The sequence below is a fragment of the Pristiophorus japonicus genome, chromosome 18 (assembly GCF_044704955.1).
Source record: "Pristiophorus japonicus isolate sPriJap1 chromosome 18, sPriJap1.hap1, whole genome shotgun sequence".
Lineage (NCBI taxonomy): Eukaryota > Metazoa > Chordata > Chondrichthyes > Pristiophoridae > Pristiophorus > Pristiophorus japonicus.
Window position 1 is genome coordinate 92,227,848 of NC_091994.1, and position 21,478 is coordinate 92,249,325.

General features: G+C 45.7%; 2 protein-coding genes and 1 long non-coding RNA gene across 11 annotated transcripts in view; 1 reads left to right on the top strand and 2 right to left on the bottom strand.

Annotated features, from left to right (window-relative positions):
• Positions 1 to 3,262, bottom strand: part of ubr4 (ubiquitin protein ligase E3 component n-recognin 4) — a 206,153-nt gene extending 202,891 nt beyond the window's left edge. For all 9 annotated transcript variants that reach the window (XM_070860353.1, XM_070860352.1, XM_070860351.1 and 6 more), the window contains exon 1: positions 3,095 to 3,262. In XM_070860353.1, coding sequence (XP_070716454.1) covers positions 3,095 to 3,228 — 134 coding nt within the window. In that variant the 5' untranslated portion in view covers positions 3,229 to 3,262. The remainder of the gene's footprint in view (positions 1 to 3,094) is intronic.
• Positions 3,263 to 3,333: 71 nt separating this feature from the next.
• Positions 3,334 to 15,045, top strand: LOC139228878 (uncharacterized). The gene is made up of 3 exons (XR_011587633.1): positions 3,334 to 4,308; positions 13,770 to 13,921; positions 14,870 to 15,045. It is a non-coding gene; the product is annotated as an uncharacterized lncRNA (long non-coding RNA).
• The window catches only part of emc1 (ER membrane protein complex subunit 1), a 28,431-nt gene continuing 12,727 nt past the window's right edge, over positions 5,775 to 21,478 (bottom strand). Inside the window, exons 12-22 of the mRNA XM_070860357.1 lie at positions 19,971 to 20,087; positions 17,561 to 17,760; positions 16,122 to 16,271; positions 14,611 to 14,772; positions 13,792 to 13,911; positions 12,622 to 12,759; positions 11,193 to 11,366; positions 10,216 to 10,426; positions 9,309 to 9,393; positions 8,955 to 9,084; positions 5,775 to 7,404 (exon numbers count right to left, since the gene is read on the bottom strand). Of these exons, the coding sequence (XP_070716458.1) occupies positions 7,225 to 7,404; positions 8,955 to 9,084; positions 9,309 to 9,393; positions 10,216 to 10,426; positions 11,193 to 11,366; positions 12,622 to 12,759; positions 13,792 to 13,911; positions 14,611 to 14,772; positions 16,122 to 16,271; positions 17,561 to 17,760; positions 19,971 to 20,087 (1,667 nt within the window). The 3' untranslated portion in view covers positions 5,775 to 7,224. The remainder of the gene's footprint in view (positions 7,405 to 8,954; positions 9,085 to 9,308; positions 9,394 to 10,215; positions 10,427 to 11,192; positions 11,367 to 12,621; positions 12,760 to 13,791; positions 13,912 to 14,610; positions 14,773 to 16,121; positions 16,272 to 17,560; positions 17,761 to 19,970; positions 20,088 to 21,478) is intronic.

The window sequence follows — 21,478 nt, forward strand, 5'->3', positions numbered from 1 at the left end:
AGGAGGAGAGGGAGGGAGGGCGGGGGGGGAGGAGGAGAGGGAGGGAGGGCGGGGGGGAGGAGGAGAGGGAGGGAGGAGGAGAGGGAGGGAGGGCGGGGGGGGAGGAGGAGAGGGAGGGAGGGCGGGGGGGAGGAGGAGAGGGAGGGAGGGCGGGGGGGGAGGAGGAGAGGGAGGGAGGGCGGGGGGGAGGAGGAGAGGGAGGGAGGGCGGGGGGGGAGGAGGAGAGGGAGGGAGGGAGGGAGGGCGGGGGGGGAGGAGGAGAGGGAGGGAGGGCGGGGGGGAGGAGGAGAGGGAGGGAGGAGGAGAGGGAGGGAGGAGGAGAGGGAGGGAGGAGGAGAGGGAGGGAGGAGGAGAGGGAGGGAGGAGGAGAGGGAGGGAGGGCGGGGGCGGAGGAGAGGGAGGGAGGGCGGGGGGGGAGGAGGAGAGGGAGGGAGGGCGGGGGGGAGGAGGGGAGGGAGGGAGGGCGGGGGGGGAGGAGGGGAGGGAGGGAGGGCGGGGGGGGAGGAGGGGAGGGAGGGAGGGCGGGGGGGGAGGAGGAGAGGGAGGGAGGGCGGGGGGGAGGATGAGAGGGAGGAGGCTGAACGGGCCCGGCCGACGTGAAGAAGCCGGGACCAAGACTTCGGAAGGGGCCCGCCGCCAGCAAGATGCCAGGCGGGCGGGCCCCGACGAAGGAAGAGGGAGCAGAGCTGGAGCTTGCCGAGGGTGGGGGTGAGGAGCCGGCAGCGGAGCAGGAGCAGGGTGGGCATGGGGGCAGCAGAGCAGGAGCTGGGGTCGGGGTGGGGCGGTGAGAGAGCCCGAGGGAACGTGAGCCGAACAGGGGAGGAAGCTGGTGCCCACAGCCAGAGCAGGAGCTCAAGAGGAGGGAGGTGCAGCCTGATCTTCACCGCCCCAGTGAGCCCATTCAGCCAGGGCTGTTGCGCGCACGTGCAGAGGTCCTGGCACTGTTTTTAGCGCAGGGACCTGTCTCCGCCCCCCACAGCTCGTGCTGCGCTGCGCCGAGGACCTGGATCGACCTGAGGGAGTGGAGAATACCGAGGTAAGTTTTCGGCATGGTTTTGAGCGCGGAAATCAGACGTGGCTCGCGGGGCTGCGCCTAAACTTGACCCCACAGTGTAGATGGAAGCAGAGTTACAATGAGATGTGACAGATGAGGTGAGTGGACAAAACTATGGTAATGGCATTCAATGTGGGCAAGTGTGAGGTCATTCACTTTGCATGCAAGAAAGACAAATCAATGTATTTTCTTAATGGCGAGAGGCTGGAAACTGTGGAGGTGTCCAGGATAGCTAGACTAAAAGCTACTGCACAGGTGCATGAAACACAAAAAGTTAGTATGCAGGTACAGCAAGTAATCAGGAAGGCAAATGGAATGTTTGCCTTTATTGCAAGGGGGATAGAGTATAAAAGCAGAGAAGTCCTGCTACAACTGTACAGGGTATTGGTGAGGCCACACCTGGAGTACTGTGCAGTTTTGGTCTCCGTATTTAAGGAAGGATATACTTGCATTGGAGGCTGTTCAGAGAAGGCTCACTCGGTTGATTTCTGGGATGAGGGAGTTTACTTATGAAAATAGGTTATACATTGGAGTTCATAATAATGAGGTGTGATCTTAATGAAACATATAATTAATGAGGGGGCTCGACAAGATGGTTGCAGAGAGGATATTTCAACTCATAGGGGAAACTAAAACTAGGGGACATAGAATAAGGGGCTGCCCATTTAAAATTGAGATGAGGAGGCATTTCTTCTCTGAGGGTTGTAAATCTATGGAATTCTCTGCCCCAGAGAGCTGTGGAGGCTGGGTCATTGAATATATTTAAAGCAGAAATAAATAGATTTTTGAGCAATAAGGGAGTAAAGGGTTATGGGGAGCGGGCAGGGAAGTGGAGCTGTGTCCATGATCAGATCAGCCATGATCTTATTGAATGGTGGAGCAGACTTGAGGGGCCAAATGGCACACTCCTGCTCCTATTTCTTATGTTCTTACAAAAAGTAATCAGACTAATGAAATGTTGGCCTTTGGCTCTCGGGGCCTGGAATACAAAGCGGGAGGAAGTTATGCTTCAGTTATACAGACTCCATCTGGAGTACTGCGTTCAGTTTTGGGCACCAAACATCAGGAAAGGTATATTGGTCTTGGAAAGGGACGGTAACGTCGTGTTATGTTACTGGACTAGTAATCCAGAGGCCTAGACTAATCCTGAGACATGAACTCAAGTTAATTAAATAAATCTGGAATTTAAAATGCTAGTATCATTAATGGTGACCATAACTATCGCAAAAATCCAACTGGTTCACTACTGTCCTTATCTGATCTGACCTATATGTGACCCCAAACCAACAGCAATATGGTTGACTCTTAACTGCCCTCTGAAATGGCCTAACAAGCCACTCAGTTGTCAAGGCGGCGGTGGGGGCAATTAGGGATGGGCAATAAGTGCTGGCTTTCCAGCAACATCCACATCTCATGAAAGAATACATTTTAAAAAAGAGCTTAAAAGGTTTAAATTATTTGGATAGCATAAACTTGGCTTGTATTCCCTTCAGCTTAGAAGATTGAGGGATGATCTAATCAAGGTGTTTACAATCTTAAAGGGATTTAGTAGGATAGATATAATCTAACTAACTGAAAGAACAGGCTAGAGGGGCTTACGCCCGATCTTCCTTAAAGTCCATCTCCTTAATCGAGCGTTCGGTCACCCCCCATAATATCTCTGCCATTGGATCCCTGTCCAATTGAGTGTGTCAGTGAAACGCCTCGAAACATTTTTCTTCACTGAAGACGCTATAGAAATTCAAGTTGTTGTTGTGCATTAAATACAACGGGACGGGTGCGTTGTATAAAATACCGCGACCACTCCCCCTCTTGTTTGCTTCACATTCTAGAAAGTTCTTGGCTGTTCCCCCAGGCCGGAGCCTCTACGCCCGTTTCCTGTCTCTCGCCCCCGGTATCCCGCTAGAATCAGGGACCGAATCTGCAGTCAGTGCCCCCAAGCCCGGGCGCAGAGTCGATACGAGGCCGCAGGGCCCATTGCTGAGCCAGCCTGCCTGCCTCCTTCCCTCTCCCGGGCCGGCATGCGGCCTCTCGCTATACCTGTTAATGATCGAGCTGAAGAGCTGAGAGATGTCCCGCGGCTCGAAGGTGGAGTAGGAGGCGGCGAGGAGCGGGCGGACGGCAGCACTCCAGTCGGGATCAGGCTCCGGGGCCGAGGCGGAGTTCAGCGCCATCTTCCCGGGGCCGGCTGGTGCAACGTGCTAAACACTCCGGGGCGGCCCCGCGCGCAGGCGCGTTGCACGTTGGTGCCTCATGCAAAGCGGTCCGGCCGGCCGGCCGGCTATGCAGTGAATCATTGCAAAATCCAGTGAACACGGCCGAAGCAGGCCCTCTCCGGGCTCCTTGCGGGCTGAGGCTTTCCATCCACTCTGGGATACCAAACACAGCCGCTGCCATACCACGCCCCTCTGTCAAGGAACAGGAGGAAGCCATTCACTTGCAGCATGGCTGCTCTGTAACTCCATTTACCTAACAATCGAACCACCTCAGTTTTGAAATTTTCAATTGACCCCCAATCTCAACAGCTTTTTATGGGTGACAGTTCCACATTGCCACTACCTTTTGTGTGAAGAAGTGCTTCTGGACATCATCACTCAACAACTTAACTCTATTTTAAGGTTATGCCCCCTTGTTCTTAAAACACCTCAATTACATCACCCCTTAATCTTCTATACATGGGAATACAAGCCTAGTCTATGCAACCTCATAATTTAAACCTTTTAGTCCCAGTATCAGTTCTGGTGAATCTGCTGCTTCCCCTCCAATGCCAATATATCCTTTAAGGTGCAGTGCCCAGAACTAAATTGGGTCGAACCAGAACTTTATACAACTGTAACATAACTTCCAGCCCTCTTGAGATAAAGTCCAACATTCCATTAGCCTTTTAAATTATATTTTGTGCCTTGTAGTTTTTAGTGATTTCTGTACTTGGTCCCCTAAATCTCTGCTCCTTCACAGTCCCAAAGTGGATGACTTCCCACTTCCCCATATTGAATTCCATCTGCTGCAGTTTTTCCCCAGTTAATTAATCAATTGCGGTTTAAATGATTTAATGTATGTCTGGTTGGATTTTGAAGTTAAGTGCTGATGGCTTCGAACTCTTAGTTGTGTCAGAAGAATGTTTGAGACAATAGCTTATACTCAAAATAAGTCGGTGAAATTTCAATGGTTTCGTGTTCACTCCCTCAGAAGTATAAAGAGACTGAATAGAAATCCATTTAAGTTCACACCCGTATTCGGACGAAAGATTCCAGGTAAGATTCCTAAATATTAGATTAGATCTTTAATGAATTATACTCACCGTTGCATTATTTAGGTGTCAGCCTTGGCTCAGTGGGAACATTTTCACTGAGTTTGAAGATTGTGGGTTCGAGCCCCGTATCAAGACACGAGCACATAATGGAGGCTGACATTTCAGTGCAGTACTGAGGAAGTACTGCACTGTCAGAGGTGCCACCTGCTCACTCAGGTGGATGCAAATGATCCCACGGCACTATTGTAAGAGCAGTTCTCCACAGTTGCCCTAGCCAATATTTTTCTCAACTGACATCACGAATACATGGTTATTTATCTCACCGCTGTTTCATTGATGTGTTCAGTGTATAAATTGCTTTTAAAATACACAGTTCAAGGCATCTCAACATCAAGTAATAAGAACATAAGAAATAGGAGCAGGAGTAGGCCATACAGCCCCTTGAGCCTGCTCCACCATTTAATACGATAATGGACTCAGCTCCACTTCCTCGCCCGCTCTCCATAACCCCTTATTCCCTTATCATTTAAGAAACTGTCTATTTCTATCTTAAATTTATTCAATGTCCCAGCTTCCACAGCTCTCTGAGGCAGCAAATTCCACAGATCCACAACCCTCAGAAAATAAATTTCTCATCTCAGTTTTAAATGGGCGGTCCCTTATTCTAAGATTATGCCCTCTAGTTCTAGTCTCCCCTATCAGTGGAAACATCCTCTCTGCATCCACCTTGTCAAGCCCCCTCATAATCATACATTTCGATAAGATCACCTCTCATTCTTCTGAATTCCAATGAGTAGAGGCCCAACCTACTCAACCTTTCCTCATAAGTCAACCCCTTCATCTCCGGAATCAATCTAGTGAACCTTCTCTGAATTGCCTCCAAAGCAAGTATATCCTTTCGTAAATATGGAAACCAAAACTGCACGCAGTATTCCTGGTGTGGCCTCACGAATACCTTGTATAACAGTAGCAAGACTTCCCTGCTTTTATACTCCATCCCCTTTGCAATAAAAGCCAAAGATTCCATTGGCTTTCTTGATCAATTGCTGTACCTGCATACTAACCTTTTGTGTTTCATGCACAAGTACCCCAATGTACTGCAGCACTTCGCAATCTTTCTCCATTTAAATAACTACTTGATCTTTGATGGTGGGAGCTCATTGCAGCAGGATCCATTTACAGCAAATATTACAAGAATTAAATGGAAGATTTTATGACCCCAAAAATTAAAACAATTGAACTGCAGCACCAACCTCTATAACCCACTGTGGAGGGAAGCAGCCACCATCCGTGATGTTACTGTACGAGACTGTCCTCCCGTTAAATAATGGATAAGAAACTTCTTGTAGAGCATCATTACCATGGATCCAGTTGTTGCCCAGATCTTAATCTGCTCAAAACGCAATACTGATACAGCTAATATCAAACGTTACATTATCTATATCCAAAGCTCAGAAGAAAACCAAGTTCAATGTCTCACTAACATTTTATTTAGTAATTTCCAAAAACAACAAACCATGAAACATAAATTAGTATTTGCTATTTAACAGATTTCAATTATCAATTTCAAGTATCAATGTTTTTGACGTGGCTGTACTTGAATTACAGGAATGGGAGAGAATAGGACATCTAACTAACCAGGAAAAGGTTAGAATTGTCATTCTAACGCCCCCCCCCCCCCCCCAACCCTTTCCTGCAACACAACACTAAAAGTTGGGCACATGATTAGAATCACAGATATTCTCACAGATCTGGCTTTAATCCTGTTCACTCACTCATCAATTGCACATTTTAAGTTGACTCTAAATCCATGTCATGGTTTTCAGAAGTTAAATATTAAACATCCATAACTTAAAATCATAAACAGACAAAATCCTCTATTCCTAGGATACACTTGCAAGTGTTAAATTTTTCAGAATTTTTTTGTATTTCACAAATTTGTCGAGTGACATTGAAGTTACATACACGCTCCCTCCACGACTCCCGCACACACCAACTTCGGGATCTCAATCAAAACAACAACAAGCAAAGTTTTCAAATTCCCACAAATAATCAATCAGTAGTCCCCCATCAACCCACTCCTCACAAACATCATCATCATGCAACACCATAGAGTGGGATTGGTTCTTACAATGGGAGGAGATCAACATAATCATGGCACTAAAATAAAATATGCCACGTCAGTAATTTATTGTCCATTTAGTATTTTGGGACTGAAGATAATGCGCAAGGGTACCAGTATGTGGCTCCAGTGCCTTTCCAAACAGGAAAAAAAGCACTCTAGCAACACCTGATGGCAGCGCTTCAGCATTGCAGACCAGCTCTTTCTAAAACATTTCAAACCCTGCCTCACAGTCGAGCAGTAGGTCAAAGGAACAACACCAGAATGGTAGACATCTTAAACCACATGCAAGTCCAAGCTATTCAGTGCGATGACCGACAATGAAGCATGGCTCCAGAACTCATGGTTAAAGGGGAACCCGAGCCAGACGCAACAGCCATGTTCCAATATCAAATAGCAACCTGCTCCAAAAATAACAAAAAAAGCTAAAGAATTAAAGCATCGCACCAGGAAACACTCAAATTCAGCTCTGCTATTAATTGTAACAAGTCACTTTCAACAGTCCCCTTTACAGCTCCAAGCCATTCTGCAGGAATAAAATTACCTTTTTACCTCAAAAAAAATTCTGATCAATAGAAAGGCTTCAATTAATTTTTACAACAATAAAACCAATTTTTTTTAAATCTACTCATGAAAGTGTCCATCACTCTGCTTCTTGTAGGGAGAGTGTGTTACAAAAAATATACATAGTATGTACAAGAGCATCCACTCCATCTGGGTCCCTGATTAAGGTTGCACCCAGCTTCTGCTCCACTTGGCCATGAGGCAACTGCTCTCTTCTATTGCCGACAGTGTCTATCGCCAAGCTCGGTTCAGGAGCTTCACCTGGGCAAGCCGCTTCGTGATCATGGTCGTAAAAACCAACCCGAAGAGAACGCTGCTGATGAGCACGTAATCATAGTCATCCTTTAGAACGTCAAACTGCTTTGATGGGTAAACCCGGGTCTGGAAGATGTCCAGTCCATAGACAACAACCTGAAAGAGACAAAACACACTCACTAGTTTACTCCAGTGCGCCAGCCACTCCTTTCCCACATAAGTCCTTTGTTAATTAGCGACATGCCCCTGTCCATAAACACACATCACCTTTGAACCTCTAGTCTGGGGATGTGATGGATCAGACTGTAACACTGTTTAGTACAGGTCCTGGTTGGATGTGACCCGTGAGGACAGGCGGGGGGCGGGGGGGCGGTCACTTTGACCAACGATCTTGCTAAGCTGTGCGGCCGCCTAGAGGTCCCACACAAACCACTCGCTGGTTTTTCAAAGGAAGAAACCGCACATGTGCGAAAAGTTGAATGGGTCGCGCAGCCAGTTAAAGAGACTGCGCATGAAAAAAAAAATTAGAGGGAACATTGACTCTGGCTGCCTGCCTCACTTTTGCGGCCTAGTCTTACTTATATTAGTGCCGCCATAAAAGGGGCATTTATTGTGCTGATTCTTGTTTGGTGACACTTATTTTGATGGATCAATAAGGAACACAGATTAGAAAGTAAGAATACCCAGCACTGCTCGATGTTTCTGCTGGGGTGGAGATGGGGAGGAGGGGTCAGGTGGAGTCATGGGAAATCCTGCCTCCACCAATGAAGTAATATTCATGCCACCAGCTGTGAAGTCTGCAACACTAAAATTCTCATTATTCAGTTGGAGCAGAGTGGTGGGAGCCAAGCAAAAGAAATCAAGAAACATACACAACATGTGGCATGATCTGAACACTGGAAGCATGTAAAATAAAGTAGCCTTTGCTGCAAGTCACTCACAACATCCCAGCTACCTTGTGGATTATGACACATAATCACGGCGCCCCCAACCTGCAAGGACCATCAGCAGGTCGGGGCCTTCAAAGGAGTACCACTTCAAGATACAGCACATGTTGGAGAGGGACGGCTATGAAGAGGGCGACTTGATTGGACATCACTAAGGGGTACGGGGTCACTGACTGGAGCATGAGCAGGTACAACAGGAGCGGCGAGTGAGCATGGAACGATGTGATCGGGGCCCAGGAGAGGTGTGAGTTCAGGGCCCAGAAGAGGCGAGCGCTCAGGGGCAGCACAGGCCAGCTCACACTGCAATATGACTATGTATCCTTGCTACTGGACCAAGACCTAGCTCTGTTAAGCCCGTGTGGTGGCTGGTGTGCAACGACTACCATGTTAAAAAAATCCATGCACAGGCATCTTCCACCCTTCAACATGTAGTTCGGGACCTGGGTCCTTCATTGAAACACCTATGAACATCCCTTTTTGTCTTGGAAGCAAGTCATCCTCGATACGAGGGACCACCTATGATGATGGATTATGACAGATGTCGTCTATAAAAACAGTCGGTGAGAAACTACCTCAATGAACACCAAGTTGCCAATCACATGCCAGATTAACCACTTCAGTTGACTGTAGCAAAATGGTTCTATGGTTGGCTTAAATTGAACCAGGTTCAAGGGGCTGAATGGCCTCCTCCTGTTCCTATGTTACAAGACATTGTAAATGGACAACAGTGTGACTGACGGCAAGTTGTTAGACACTGACCAGGCAGGTGGACTCCAGGCCAGAAGGAGCTGTGTAAATGCCCCGTATTCTGGAAACAGACTGATTGTAGTTGATGTACCATTCTGATCGGATTGGTAGTTCTGGAGCGTAAGGAATCAAGTTCTCCTCTCTGAAAAAGGTAAAATAAAAGGAGCGTGAAAAACTGGCTTTAATTTCTGGTGCGACAAAACAGTACAACAGACTGGCTAAATACAAACCTAACTGCATCAACCGGATTCTGTTCTGTATTGACTCACCCAAATATATACCAGCAGATACTGCATGTTTGACACTGGCTCCACCCCACCTACAGATCACAGGCCCTGTCCCACAGAAGAGAGTTTGTCAGCTCACCGGCTATGCTCAGATGGAACCTCTGGGCGTCGAGGATCCAGAAATGCTTTCGGCATAGAAAGAATTCCTCCAGAGTGCAGTCCAACTGAAGAACAGAAAACCAGCCATTAGAATCAGAGTCTAACTGAAGAGCACGATAAGCCAATCCAACCCCATCATCTACTGGCAACACAGAGTCGTAGAATCTTACAGCACAGAAGGTGGTCACTCGGCCCATCATACCCATGCCAGCTTTCTGAAACAGCTATCCATTCAGAACAACCCTTTTTCTCTTTCAAATATTTATCCATTTCTCTTTTAAAAGCCATTATGGACTCTACTTGCTTGGTTTATAGTGAGGCTTTCCACATTCTCCACATAGAGAAATTATTCTAAACTCTCCATTGGTTTTCTTTGATCAATTTATTCCCTCAACTACCAATTCATCGACCAATGCAAATAGTTTTAGCCTATTTACCTTATCAAAACCGTTCATAGTTTTAAACACCTCCATCAGATCTCTTCACCATCCCAGTTTATTTCTCTCTCCTCAAAACTAAAGCCTTGATATTATCCTAGTGAATCTCTTCTGCACCCTTTCCGTGGCCTTGACAGCTTTCTCAAGGAAACTACATTCTAACTGTGGAGGATGAATCAAACTTGTGCAGAAACTTCAGGTGTGTTAATAATTCAAAACCAGCAAGCAGCAGGTCAATAATCATAGAACCAAACATTTGGTAAATTTAATGCTTGACTTTTTTTTTTTAAATCCAAGAGGGGATCAAACATTTACTATAAACATACAGCACGGTATTTGGGCTAGCTCTACAGCATTCACCAATCTCCCCCTCAGCCCAGAACACATGGTCCCCACTCGCCATCAATGACTTGCTCCCCCACATTGCCAAAGAGCTGATCTGCCACTTACTCAGCAGGTGGCGGCTGGTAATCCCTTTCTCTGTGATAGTGGCTTCCACCAGACTGATGGCTGATGGGAAGATGTAGGACTGCTGAAAGATAATGGGAGAGAGGGGACGGTCGAGAGAGCTGAATGCTGTGCTGTTGTATTGCTCGGTTCCCTCGAACAGTTCCAACACGGTCATCTCATTCCTTCGGGACTTCGTGTTCCAGTACTGGTACTAGCGGTAGCAAAGGAACAGCAGAGAATGGAGTTAGGATTAAAGTAGAGAGTCTACGCAGTCTGGATAGTGTCTAGAAGCTAATTAAACTGTGACAAAAGAACAGTAGATCACAAGACATTATAGTGTGCAGCCCACACACACATAGATGGAGTTGCTGCACGAACAAGTGTTGCAATTCAATAACAGAACCCCAGGTTTACCCGAGGTTGCTAAATTTAAATATAGAACGAATAGATTAAATTCATACAACTGTGATTTAAATGACCCCCCTCTACCCCAATACAATCACATCATTTAATTCCAGGTTCAGATGTACAGAATACTGAATCAACATCTTCCTCCTTCCAATCGCTGGCCAGCTGTGCCCATTGGAAACACGCTCAGGTAGAAGTCAGTTGAGGAACTGGATCGGGCTCAGCTATGATGCCCACCACAGCCAACTGGACTGCCGACACACAGGGACATCTTACACTGCTGTAGCATTCCTCACATACAGAAAAACATCTCTGTGCACATGGAGTAGGATGGAAACAAAAAGGGAATGCTGGAGTGGAGAGACAAAGGAACTGTTGAAGGAAAGGCTTTTCAGGAAGTTTTTAAAAACATGAGAGGAAGGTGGCAAGGTAGGGGAAACCAGGCAGGAGGATTTGAGTAAGACAAGAATGGTCACTTGGGTGAGATTTGAGTGTCTGAGTTAGGAACAATCATTCAGGGTGAGCAGACACACACTGGATTCCTGATTTTCCACACTCCCCATCCTTACCACCACCCAGTTTTCCGAGTGCACGACGTAAACGGGTCCCCTCGCTTTCCGCTGAACAGACTCATGGATAATTCGTCCAGTCACCCCGTCAATAAGGTAGACACAGATAAAGGTGCGTTCATGGTGCGTATCGATGCTCTCAGTAACCACCGCCAGCAAATTGGGATTCAGATACTGGAAAACAAGATTCGGCTGTCAGACAACGCAGCAGACCATCGGAGAACTGGCAAGTCAGTCAGATAATTAAACAAACCACATGACAAAATTCAGCTATATTTCAAGACCACATTATCTAGTCACAATAATCTCATGGGCAACAACGATGTTCTCGTCAGAGACTGATCGAGGTCTCAGCCCCTCAACATTCTAGCTGAAAGGTGGAGAATTATCTGTTGTTGAGGTTTATCAGAGCCCATACCATGAGCCCTGGCTGTCATGCACAGTGTGAGATTAACCAATTGAACACAGAACTGAAATTCATTCCAGTTATTGGCTGGGCAGCAAACAAACCCTTTCTGAATGCTACCACCTCACTGAGGCTCATTCAGTCCAACACCAGAAACTGCTGCAGTTAATCACACATTTAAAAAGTCTCCCCCCCAATTATGTTCCCTCAGTTACATAAACAATTTGGACTCGAAAAGCCGAAGTACAATTTCAAATGTTGCCAATGACACCAAATTGGAGGGTTCAGTTAATACAGAGGAGGACTGCGAAAAATACAGGAAGACATTAATGAACTAAGATTATGAAAGGGTTTGATAGGATAGACATTGAAAAGATGTTTCCACTTATGGACAAGGCCAGAACTATGGGCCATAAATGTAAGATAGTCACGAATAAATCCAATAGGGAATTCAGGATAAACATGGTTAGAATGTGCAACTCGCTACCACAGAGAGCAGTTGAGACAAATAGCATAGATGCATTTAAAGGGGAAGCAAAATAAGTACGAGTGAGAACTGTATAGAAGGATATGTTAATGGGGTTACATGAAAAGAGATGGGAGGGGGCTCTTGTGGAGCATAAATACCATCATGGACCTATTGGGTTGAATGGCCTGTTTCTGTGCTGCAAATACTTTGTAAAGCTATGCACCATTTCCCAGCCAGTAGCAAACGCAGGCAGCCTACACTTGGGCTCTTGCTTTGCTGCTCTTCAGCTGGCTACCCAACGATACCAAAGCATGGTCCGGAATGACCCCAGGGATACCAGAGTGTGGTCCAGAGTGACCTCAGGTTTGACCCTTGGCACTTTACTAACAGTGGGGCTGAGATAGAGAAATTGACATGTACCAAATTGCAGGTGGACACCTGTGGTGCATTATTCTATGACACAACATAGGCAACGGCATGCCGGTGCAACAGAGCGCCAAGTGTAAATATGGAGTTTGAAAATTAAGCGCTTGACTTGACCCTGCTGCCAGTACCTTGTAGAGGACGCTGCGATCTCCCATGACCCGGCCCTGCGAGTGCACATGCTCATTCAACCGCTTTCCTTTCACAATCACGACTTTTTGTGTGTCTGTTGGAATCACCACCTCCCAGATCTCCTCCGTCCCGAGGTCCTGCAAGGAGAGGAGGTGATGTCAGTGACTGTTAAACTGTTCGCTGACAGACGGTGAGAACAGGCCCTCAGACACCACACAAACGTGAAGTTGACCTATTCATTACACTTTGACCTCAGAATAAATTCTGATGTTCCCCAACTGTTGTGAAATGCAAACTCTTTCCCAGCCAGACTGGTACAACTCACCCTAGGGATCATCACTGCAGGAGCAGAACACTTCGCCACCTTCACCAGAGGATGTTGTGTCTCACACTGCAAGTATATCGTAGCTGTGGTTCAGCAGTGTAGTGATGTTATTGGACTAGTAATCCAGGGTACAGTAGTGTACTGGTTATGTTACTGGACTAGTAATCCCTCGTAATCCAGAGGGCATCCGTGTAGTGGTTATGTTACCGGATGAGTAATCCAGGGTACAGCAGTGTAGTGGTTATGTTACTGGACTAATAATCCAGAGACCTGGACTAATAATCCAGAAATAAACAGCTGGCATCAGTAAAATTGACCATGAAGCGGTCGGACTGTCGTACAAACACAACTGGTTTACGAATGTTCTTTGGGGAAGGAAACCTGCTGTCTTTACCCGGTTTGGACTACATGTGACTCCAGTCTCACAACAATGTGAGTGGTTCTTAACTACCCCATGAAGTGGCCTCAGTTATGCCAGACCACTTCTCACATCCAGAGAATGAACTTTTTTTTTTAAAAATCGATCTTAGAAAATCAAGTTAATTTCCCATTTATTATACACTATATTTATATTAGTATATATCCATTTAAAGAAGTGTTGCATCCAGTGTATCTCCGTAGCACTGTCCCAGACCACGCTCTGGATCCCAAACTGCCCATAAGAACGTCACAGGTAATCCTCCAGTTATACAAAAAGAATCCCTGAATTCAGCAATTACATTTATCCACTCGTGCTATACCTGGATCAGAATTAAACATGTTCTGGAGAGCAATACACCTGAAGGTAAATAATTAGAGACATTGCAAATTATTTTCACACAGGTTTGTAAACTGACCACACTACCTTATGTAGACGGAATCCATTCAACTTTCCCAAAACAGGATCCACCAGATAGAAAAAAACCACGGGTGCCGAATCCTGGAGTTGCTGCAGGATGTTCCTACTAGAGGGAAAGACTGTCACCTGCAAAGAGGTAAAACAGAAAAACTAGAGCTATTCTTAGTTTCCACATTTTAACAAGACAATATTCAGTGCCCAGCCGGCATAGACAGCTACCAGTGAGAACATAGGTATGGCCATTTAAGCAATCTCAGTCATTCAGGCTGCTACAAGTTGGTTTAGGAAGGAAGCAAATCAGCCTGATTACTAACTAGCGACATCTTCTGGAAAGTGCATGTGTGGCATTGGGTAGGGAGAAGAACAGGTTTACTGTGATACCCTCTGCAGGTGAGCAGCCTGTCAACTCTCACTGTCCAGGCTCACACATGAAGAGTGACAGCGGAACTCAATATCAACAAGTACTAACAGCAGAGGAAGGGTGAAAATAAAGAGAAACAAAATACAGCTGTTTTGCAAAATATAGACACCTCCCAAGCATACCTCAAACATCCATCCAAAACAGGCCAGTGACTGGTGGTTGGACTGGTAATCTATCTGTGACCTCTAGGGTAACTAGTACAGGTCTGGTACCTGTTATGGCATTGAGCCGGGTAAACGATGAATTCTATAGATCCGAAACAGTGTCATTACAATAAGGTCAGTCACGCCCATGGTTTAACATACTGTGATCCATTGCCATCACCATTCTAATTACTACTGACGAAGTGGAGAATTTCAGCCCTATGAGTCCACATCAGTCTCAGTAATGAGATGCGGAATTACCTTGTGCTCGTCATCAATCAGGAGCAGGACTTTAGCATAATCTTGGTCCACAATCAGAAGCAGCAAAGACTGAAGAATCGGCCGGGTTAGCACTGGTGGATTGATGTGACTCCGCTTTCCAAAGATCGGATTGAAAACATGTAGAGAACTCAATCCGGTTTCCTGAGTGAAAAGAGGGGGGGGTTAAGAGAATATTTTATCCAATGTTAATTACAAGGCAGAAACTGTAATTTTTTTTAAAAAATTGAACCCCTTTCAGAAAGTGAAGAGCAGCACAGGAAGTGACTGGTCCATGAATGTGGCTTTGCCAAGTGTTATACTGGCCTACTTCAGGCACGCTGAATGTGCTCCAATTACTGCCTGCTCACACCAGCATGGAGACAGTCAATGGAACTCAGCCTTCACAAACATCAAACATGTGTTGCCTTGGACTGCGTCACTAGCGCGAGTCTTACTTCTTTCGTATTTCACTGACTTGATTCCAAACAGAGTAAAAAGCAAAAGCAAAATACTGCGGATGCTGGAATCTGGAATTTAAAAAAAAACAGAAAATGCTGGAAATCTCAGCAGATCGGGCAGCATCTGTGGAGAGGAAACAGAGTTAACGGTTTGGTTCTGACGAAGGGTCATCAACCGGAACGTTAACTCGGCTTCCTCTCCACAGATGCTGCCTGACCTGCTGAGATTTCAAGAGTAAAATGCAGTTAGGATATACTAAGGGAATGCTGCATTGTCAGGAGTCAGTGCTGAGGGAGCACTGCTGCACTGTCAGAAGGTCAGTGCTGAGGGAGCGCTGCACTGTCGGAGGTGCCGTCTTTCAGATTTAACGTTAAACCGAGGCCCCAACGCAACTACTCGAAAAAGTGCAGGAGCGTTCTCCCTGGTGTCCTGTCCAATATTTATCCCTCAAATCAGTATCACCAAAATAAATTATCTGGTCATAATCTCATTGCTATTTGTGGGATCTGTCCTGTTTGCTACATTACAACAGTGACTGCAGTTCAAATGTACTTCATTGGCCGTGATGTCCTTTGGGATGTCCTCAGATTGTGAAATGTGCTGTATAAATGCAAGTCTTTGTTTTATTATTACAAATCACCTCCAACCCTTCTGAACATGAAAACCACAAATGACCATCTCAGTTTGGAGACATCAGCGACCACCTTCAACCTATAGATCCATATACACCTTCAAGACGGGGAGATTATATATTTGGGTAAAACTGCAGGCACTGTACTTTAAGCTTGGGGTCAAATATTAAGAAAATAATGGCACAATATTAATCCCAAGCATGTAACATTACAGAAACATAGATAAGGTATCTGTGTTCCACAAAACACACATATATAGTCATCAGCTCCAGTAATAATTATTGCAACTATGCTCAGCATCACAACTGAGATACTACAAAGCGGAGTATCACAAATCATGAAAGCTGGAGCTACTTTCTGATAAAGTTACTCGATGCAAAGTTCCACTAATTGCCTTGTAGGTAGAGTTTGCACTCTGACCTTGTCCTTGATGATTAGGGTACACTGTGGCGGGTGGGGGAAATGAGCCGTCGTTCGCTGCACGGTCAGCTTGAAGGAGGATCCTGGTTTCACATTCTCAAAGTACTGCTTCCACAAAATGGTCCCAGAGCTACTGTCGATCCCAAAGAGCTGGAATAAAAAAGATAATTCAGCACTGAAAAGCATCTGTTAGACAGCGCCAGGGAACAAAAGACATCCTATATCAGCCCCATAAGCATCACAGTGCCAGGGACAGACAAATGAAATGAATATGCAAATACTGGAATCACACAGCAGGTTAGAACTGGTGCACATCTGAGGCGTTGATAAATGCTCACTGACCAGCTGTATATTTCCAACGTCCCATCAGCGCTACACAGCACGAGCGCTGGAAGGAGGAATGAAGTCACTTACTCTCCTAGCAGAAGGACGGCATACCAGGATGAGGAATAATAAGAAAATACTATGCAGTCTTGATATAAAAGAAGTGCAAGCGGATGGCAAAATAATTTACGACTTTGATCTATCAATATGGCTGTTCCCAGCTCTGTCCTGACCCTCGGACTTTCTATTTAGTCTCTGGCTATCCGAGGCCATTGTCTATCCCTACACTGTGTTTAAAATTGACTTGACTCCGCCGCTAAAAAATTCTTTGGCAGCCCCTACAGTAACCTCCATCAGTCATCAACCTTCCCCGACTCCCATTCTAAAAGACCGCGAGTCGAATGGTCAGTTTTATCTGTCTGAATTTGGCAGACTCAGTGACAATGAGAGGAGCATGGAGACACAATGATCCCTTTGCCACTGGATCTGCCAAATTCTGGTGAAAATAGCTTTAACTGCTTTGATTCTCAGTCTCATTGTAACCAGGAGTGAAAGGAAGGAGGGGAATAGAATCTGTACATGGGAATAATGGGGGATGGACGCCATCACTGAATGTATTGGAGCAGAGTGAGGTCAATTTTAAAGCGTAAGTATGTGCAGCAGTCTGGGACAGCAAACAACCAGGTAAGAATCCAGGACCAGGTGAATGAAGTTGAGTGAAGCCAGAAAATCACTGATATATTACAGTACAATTGGACACAAATTTATTCCGGGATGTAGGACTCTTATTGAAATCCGAAATATCATTCTCCACTGTACATTTAAAACAAAATTTAATCCAGCACCAAGCACGATGGGTGGACAGGATACAACTCTCTGGCTTCATATTAAAACCGGGGTTCCTGCTCTTGATCATTATCTAGTGAATCGTGCTGGAAAGCTCGTGGGAGCCGGGATCAGGTGTTGTTGTGATATATTATCAATGAGCTGACATTCGCTGTTTTAAGATAACGCGGCCATCTGGGTGGGAGACCAGAGGTGACCAACAAGATACGGAAGCTTGGGCAGGAGTGGGGAGACAAGACAACGCAAGGCCGTGGCTCAGGGACTGTTACCTTCCCCGACGCTGTCACCATCACCATCATCTTCTGCAGGTTAAACTCATCCCGGGCCAGGTTTTCTATTGTTATTTCATTCTTTGAGTGGCTGCGAGGTTTTCGCGCATCATAGAACATTTTGAGGAGCTGGTAGCTCCATGCTTGCAGCAGGATCAGCTGGGAGGACAGTCGCTTCATGAACATTCCCATCGGACCATCTGTTAGAATAAATAAACTGTCAGAAAATGGGCGAGAACAGAAAACAGATAACCTAAAATCACATACACCAAACATCACACCACACACGTGTACTAGGACAGTGATTTTAAACAAGAACGTAAGAAATCGGAGCAGGAGTATGCCATTCGGCCCCTCGAGCCTGCTACATAAGAAATAGGAACAATAGTAGGCCGTATGGCCTCTCGAGCCTGCTCCTCCATTTAATACGATCATGGCTGATCCGATCATGAACTCAGGTCCACTTCCCTGCCCGCTCCCCATAACCCCTTATCGGTTAAAAAACTGTCTATCTCTGTCTTAAATTTATTCACTGACCCAGCTTCCACAGCTCTCTGAGGCAGCGAATCCCACAGATTTACAACCCTCAAAGAAATTTCTCCTCATCTCAGTTTTAAATGGGTGGCCCCTTATTCTAAGATTATGCCCCCTAGTTCTAGTCTCCCCTATCAGTGGAAACATCCTCTCTGTATCCACCTTGTCAAGGCCCCTCATCATCTTATATGTTTCGATAAGATCACACCTCATTCTTCTGAATTCCAATGAGTCGAGGCCCAACCTGCTCAACCTATCCTCATAAGTCAACTCCCTCATCCCCGGAATCAACCTAGTGAACCTTCTCTGAACTGCCTCCAACGCAAGTATATCCTTTCGTAAATATGGAAACCAAAACCATTAAAGAAGATCATAGCTGATCTTCTACCTCAACTCCAGTTTCCTGCGCTGTCCCCATATCCCTTGATTCCTTAATATCACTGAGTGCACTTGGACCATTCATTAGCTTGGTCACCCAAATTCAACCTGCAGGGACTGTGCAGTCCTCCTCACTCAGTCTCCCCCCAGTCATGAGATTCTAACACACAATGTGACGCTCTGGTCAGCCAGCAGGTTAAAGCCAGTAGATCTCACAGGTGAAAATATTCATATTTTAGAAATTGAACATTAATAAGAGATGACTGGGAACCCAATTCAGTCCTCAAATAACTCAAACATTACCAAAGGAAATTTTCCACCTAATGGACATGCTAAAAACATGGTTGTACTTTCCAAAAAACAACAGAACAAATCTGTGGATTAAACATGTTACCTTGTGCAGCTGGTTTCACAGCAGCATGAACAAAGGAGGCAGCATTTTAGTAAAGAGTTGAACATGCAGCATAAACCTTCACAACACATGTAACGTTCCCATCCCACTGTTAGCAACACAATTTCAAGGAAGCTTAATGGCAGGGATGTGAATCCTGAATGGCGAGAAACCTCCAGCAGCTCGATTCAAAGTTCTGTTCTTCTAAACGCGAGATGTATCTGAAGCTTTTAACTTGGGTACAGTACTGGTGCCAATAGGACCAACTTGTGGTGTTGAATTTAGAGTAGCAGGCAGCTTTAAAGAATTTTGGCACAAGTATAATTTATTGTGTAATGCACTCGAAGCAATACACTAATGAGCAGCATCTTCTCACATACATCACCAATAAACACCCTGCCCAACTCCAGCTCTCTGGGCATTGTATAAATAAGTGGGAATGGGCACTAAAAGCAATTGTAAAATGACAGCTGGTCATAAAATGTCACAGCTGTACTGCAGCAAGCAACAGGAGCAAGTTACTGGCTCTGTGCTATTCTGTGGCAGTCAATGCACTGCCTGGAATTGATCAACGCATCAGCAAAACTGCTTTTCACACCAGCAGCTGTTGTACAAACTGCAGGTTAGAAACTTGGAGCTTAGGCTCAGGATTCCACTCAAACCCCACTTCCCACATCAGCCAAGTCTTTCATAATGGAGCAAATAATCACCACACGATCTGGAAACACTGAGTGAGCTTTTATTGTTTACGATTTCGGCCGAAATTTCCAGTTTCCAACCTCTGGGATTGATGATCACATATGTAACTGTGCTGGCACTGCCAGACGCTTTCATCCCACAGCATTCAACACATGACAATTAATCGCCGTAGCAACCAACATTCTCCAAATCTGTTCCTGGCATGTAGGCAATACCGGCAGGCCAGTATTTAACACCCATCCCTCACTGGCCAGTGAGAGTGAATTAAAGCAGATAACAGATTAGGGGTTCCACATGGAGGAGTTTCTAGTCATTTCAATTTTAATCAACTGCAAATATGACTCAAGTAATCCTGACTCTTTCCTACTGAAATTAGCAACAGTTGGACTCCTCGGCATTACACAGTACCTGCTTTCTTCCCAAACTCGCCCTCCAGCTCTGCCTGTGTTCCTGTTAGAGGTAAATCGACCATCTCCATGGTAATAACTTCTGCCAATGCCTCTTCCCGTGTCCAAATAATTCGACCTGTGAAAACAGTGGATGATCCTCAGAGACATTCTGCAGTTTAAAAATTACACCACGGGCGGACACTCACTCCCACCCGCGGCCGTCCCCTGCTGCTGTAGTGGGGGGGGTTCTTACTATTTAACTATGTTGCAAGAATGAATTTCTCTTTTCAGTTGCTTTCCCCCTCTGTGTCTGAATTTCCCACTGCAGTGGAGTGCGCCTCCACCAACACCCAGAGACAGAGACCCGAGGAGAACTCCACCATCAATCCAATCTTTCCTTTTGTGTGGGAAAGCTGTGGCTTCACTCAGCACCTTCCTACAACAGTACAAGTCCATCCGTGACTCAACGCATGGCGGCGCAGAGAGGAAACAGGTAACAGGTTCTACTAGTGTCTCACTACCCCACAACTTGATCCAGAGAGACATAACATCACCTATTGCGGGTTTTAAACAATCTTGTCTCAACACAAAGCAGCAACGGGATTGAAGGCCCTGCTGTACAGGCTAGCCTCCAGGAGCAGGCTGGGTGGGGGTAAAATACCGGTAGCACAGTTACAGCTCATGCACTGCGGAGTACGGAGTGTGATATGGATATACACCCTCTACATCCTGGTGGAGACCTGTCTCAGGCTAAGGGAGCATTTACAGTGAAGTCGCTAACAAAAAGCATGAATGAAGGTTTTAGGGATTTCTCACAAATGGGCCCATTGGAGCCTTTCAATTTGAATGCAAGCAAATGGTTAGCCTTTGTTCTGACCTGTAATGTCTGCATCTATTTGCTGTGTTACCGAATCTCAACACGATCAGTTATATAAATCAGTGAGGTAAATACAAGTCATTGGAAATATTTTAAAATAGTGAAAGACTAAAAAGTAAACAAGCCAGAACAAGTGGTGGGTATGAAACAGGCACCGTGTAAGATGTACAGAATACTTCGCAGTTTAAAAATGGCAGCTTGGCCAAATTTTTGCAATCCCAGAATCGTCCTAGACAAAGGCGAACAAGTTTGCCGACAGTTGGAGTTTATGAAAGTACAAGACAAAGTTGAACGAGTTCATTGACGGTTGGAGTTCGTGAAATCGCAAGACAAAGTTGAACGAGTTTGCTGATGGTTGAAGTTTGGACACTAGCCGTTTTTCCAGCCTCAAGGCCATCGGACTATTGAAACTGAGAAAACAAACTGACTATGGAACAGAGGTGTATAAAGCTGGCTGTAATTGGGATCTTGGGACTGCAGTTGTGAAACCGGGAAGACGTTGGTCCATCTAACCCAGCGAGCCTACAGCCAGCGTGAAGTGACCACTCGCGGGGGGTGTACGTACTGGTAATGTATGTATATTAGAGACTATTGGTGAATTGTATAAGCTTAAACACTGAATGGATCCTCTTAGTTAGTTTGCCTCTGAT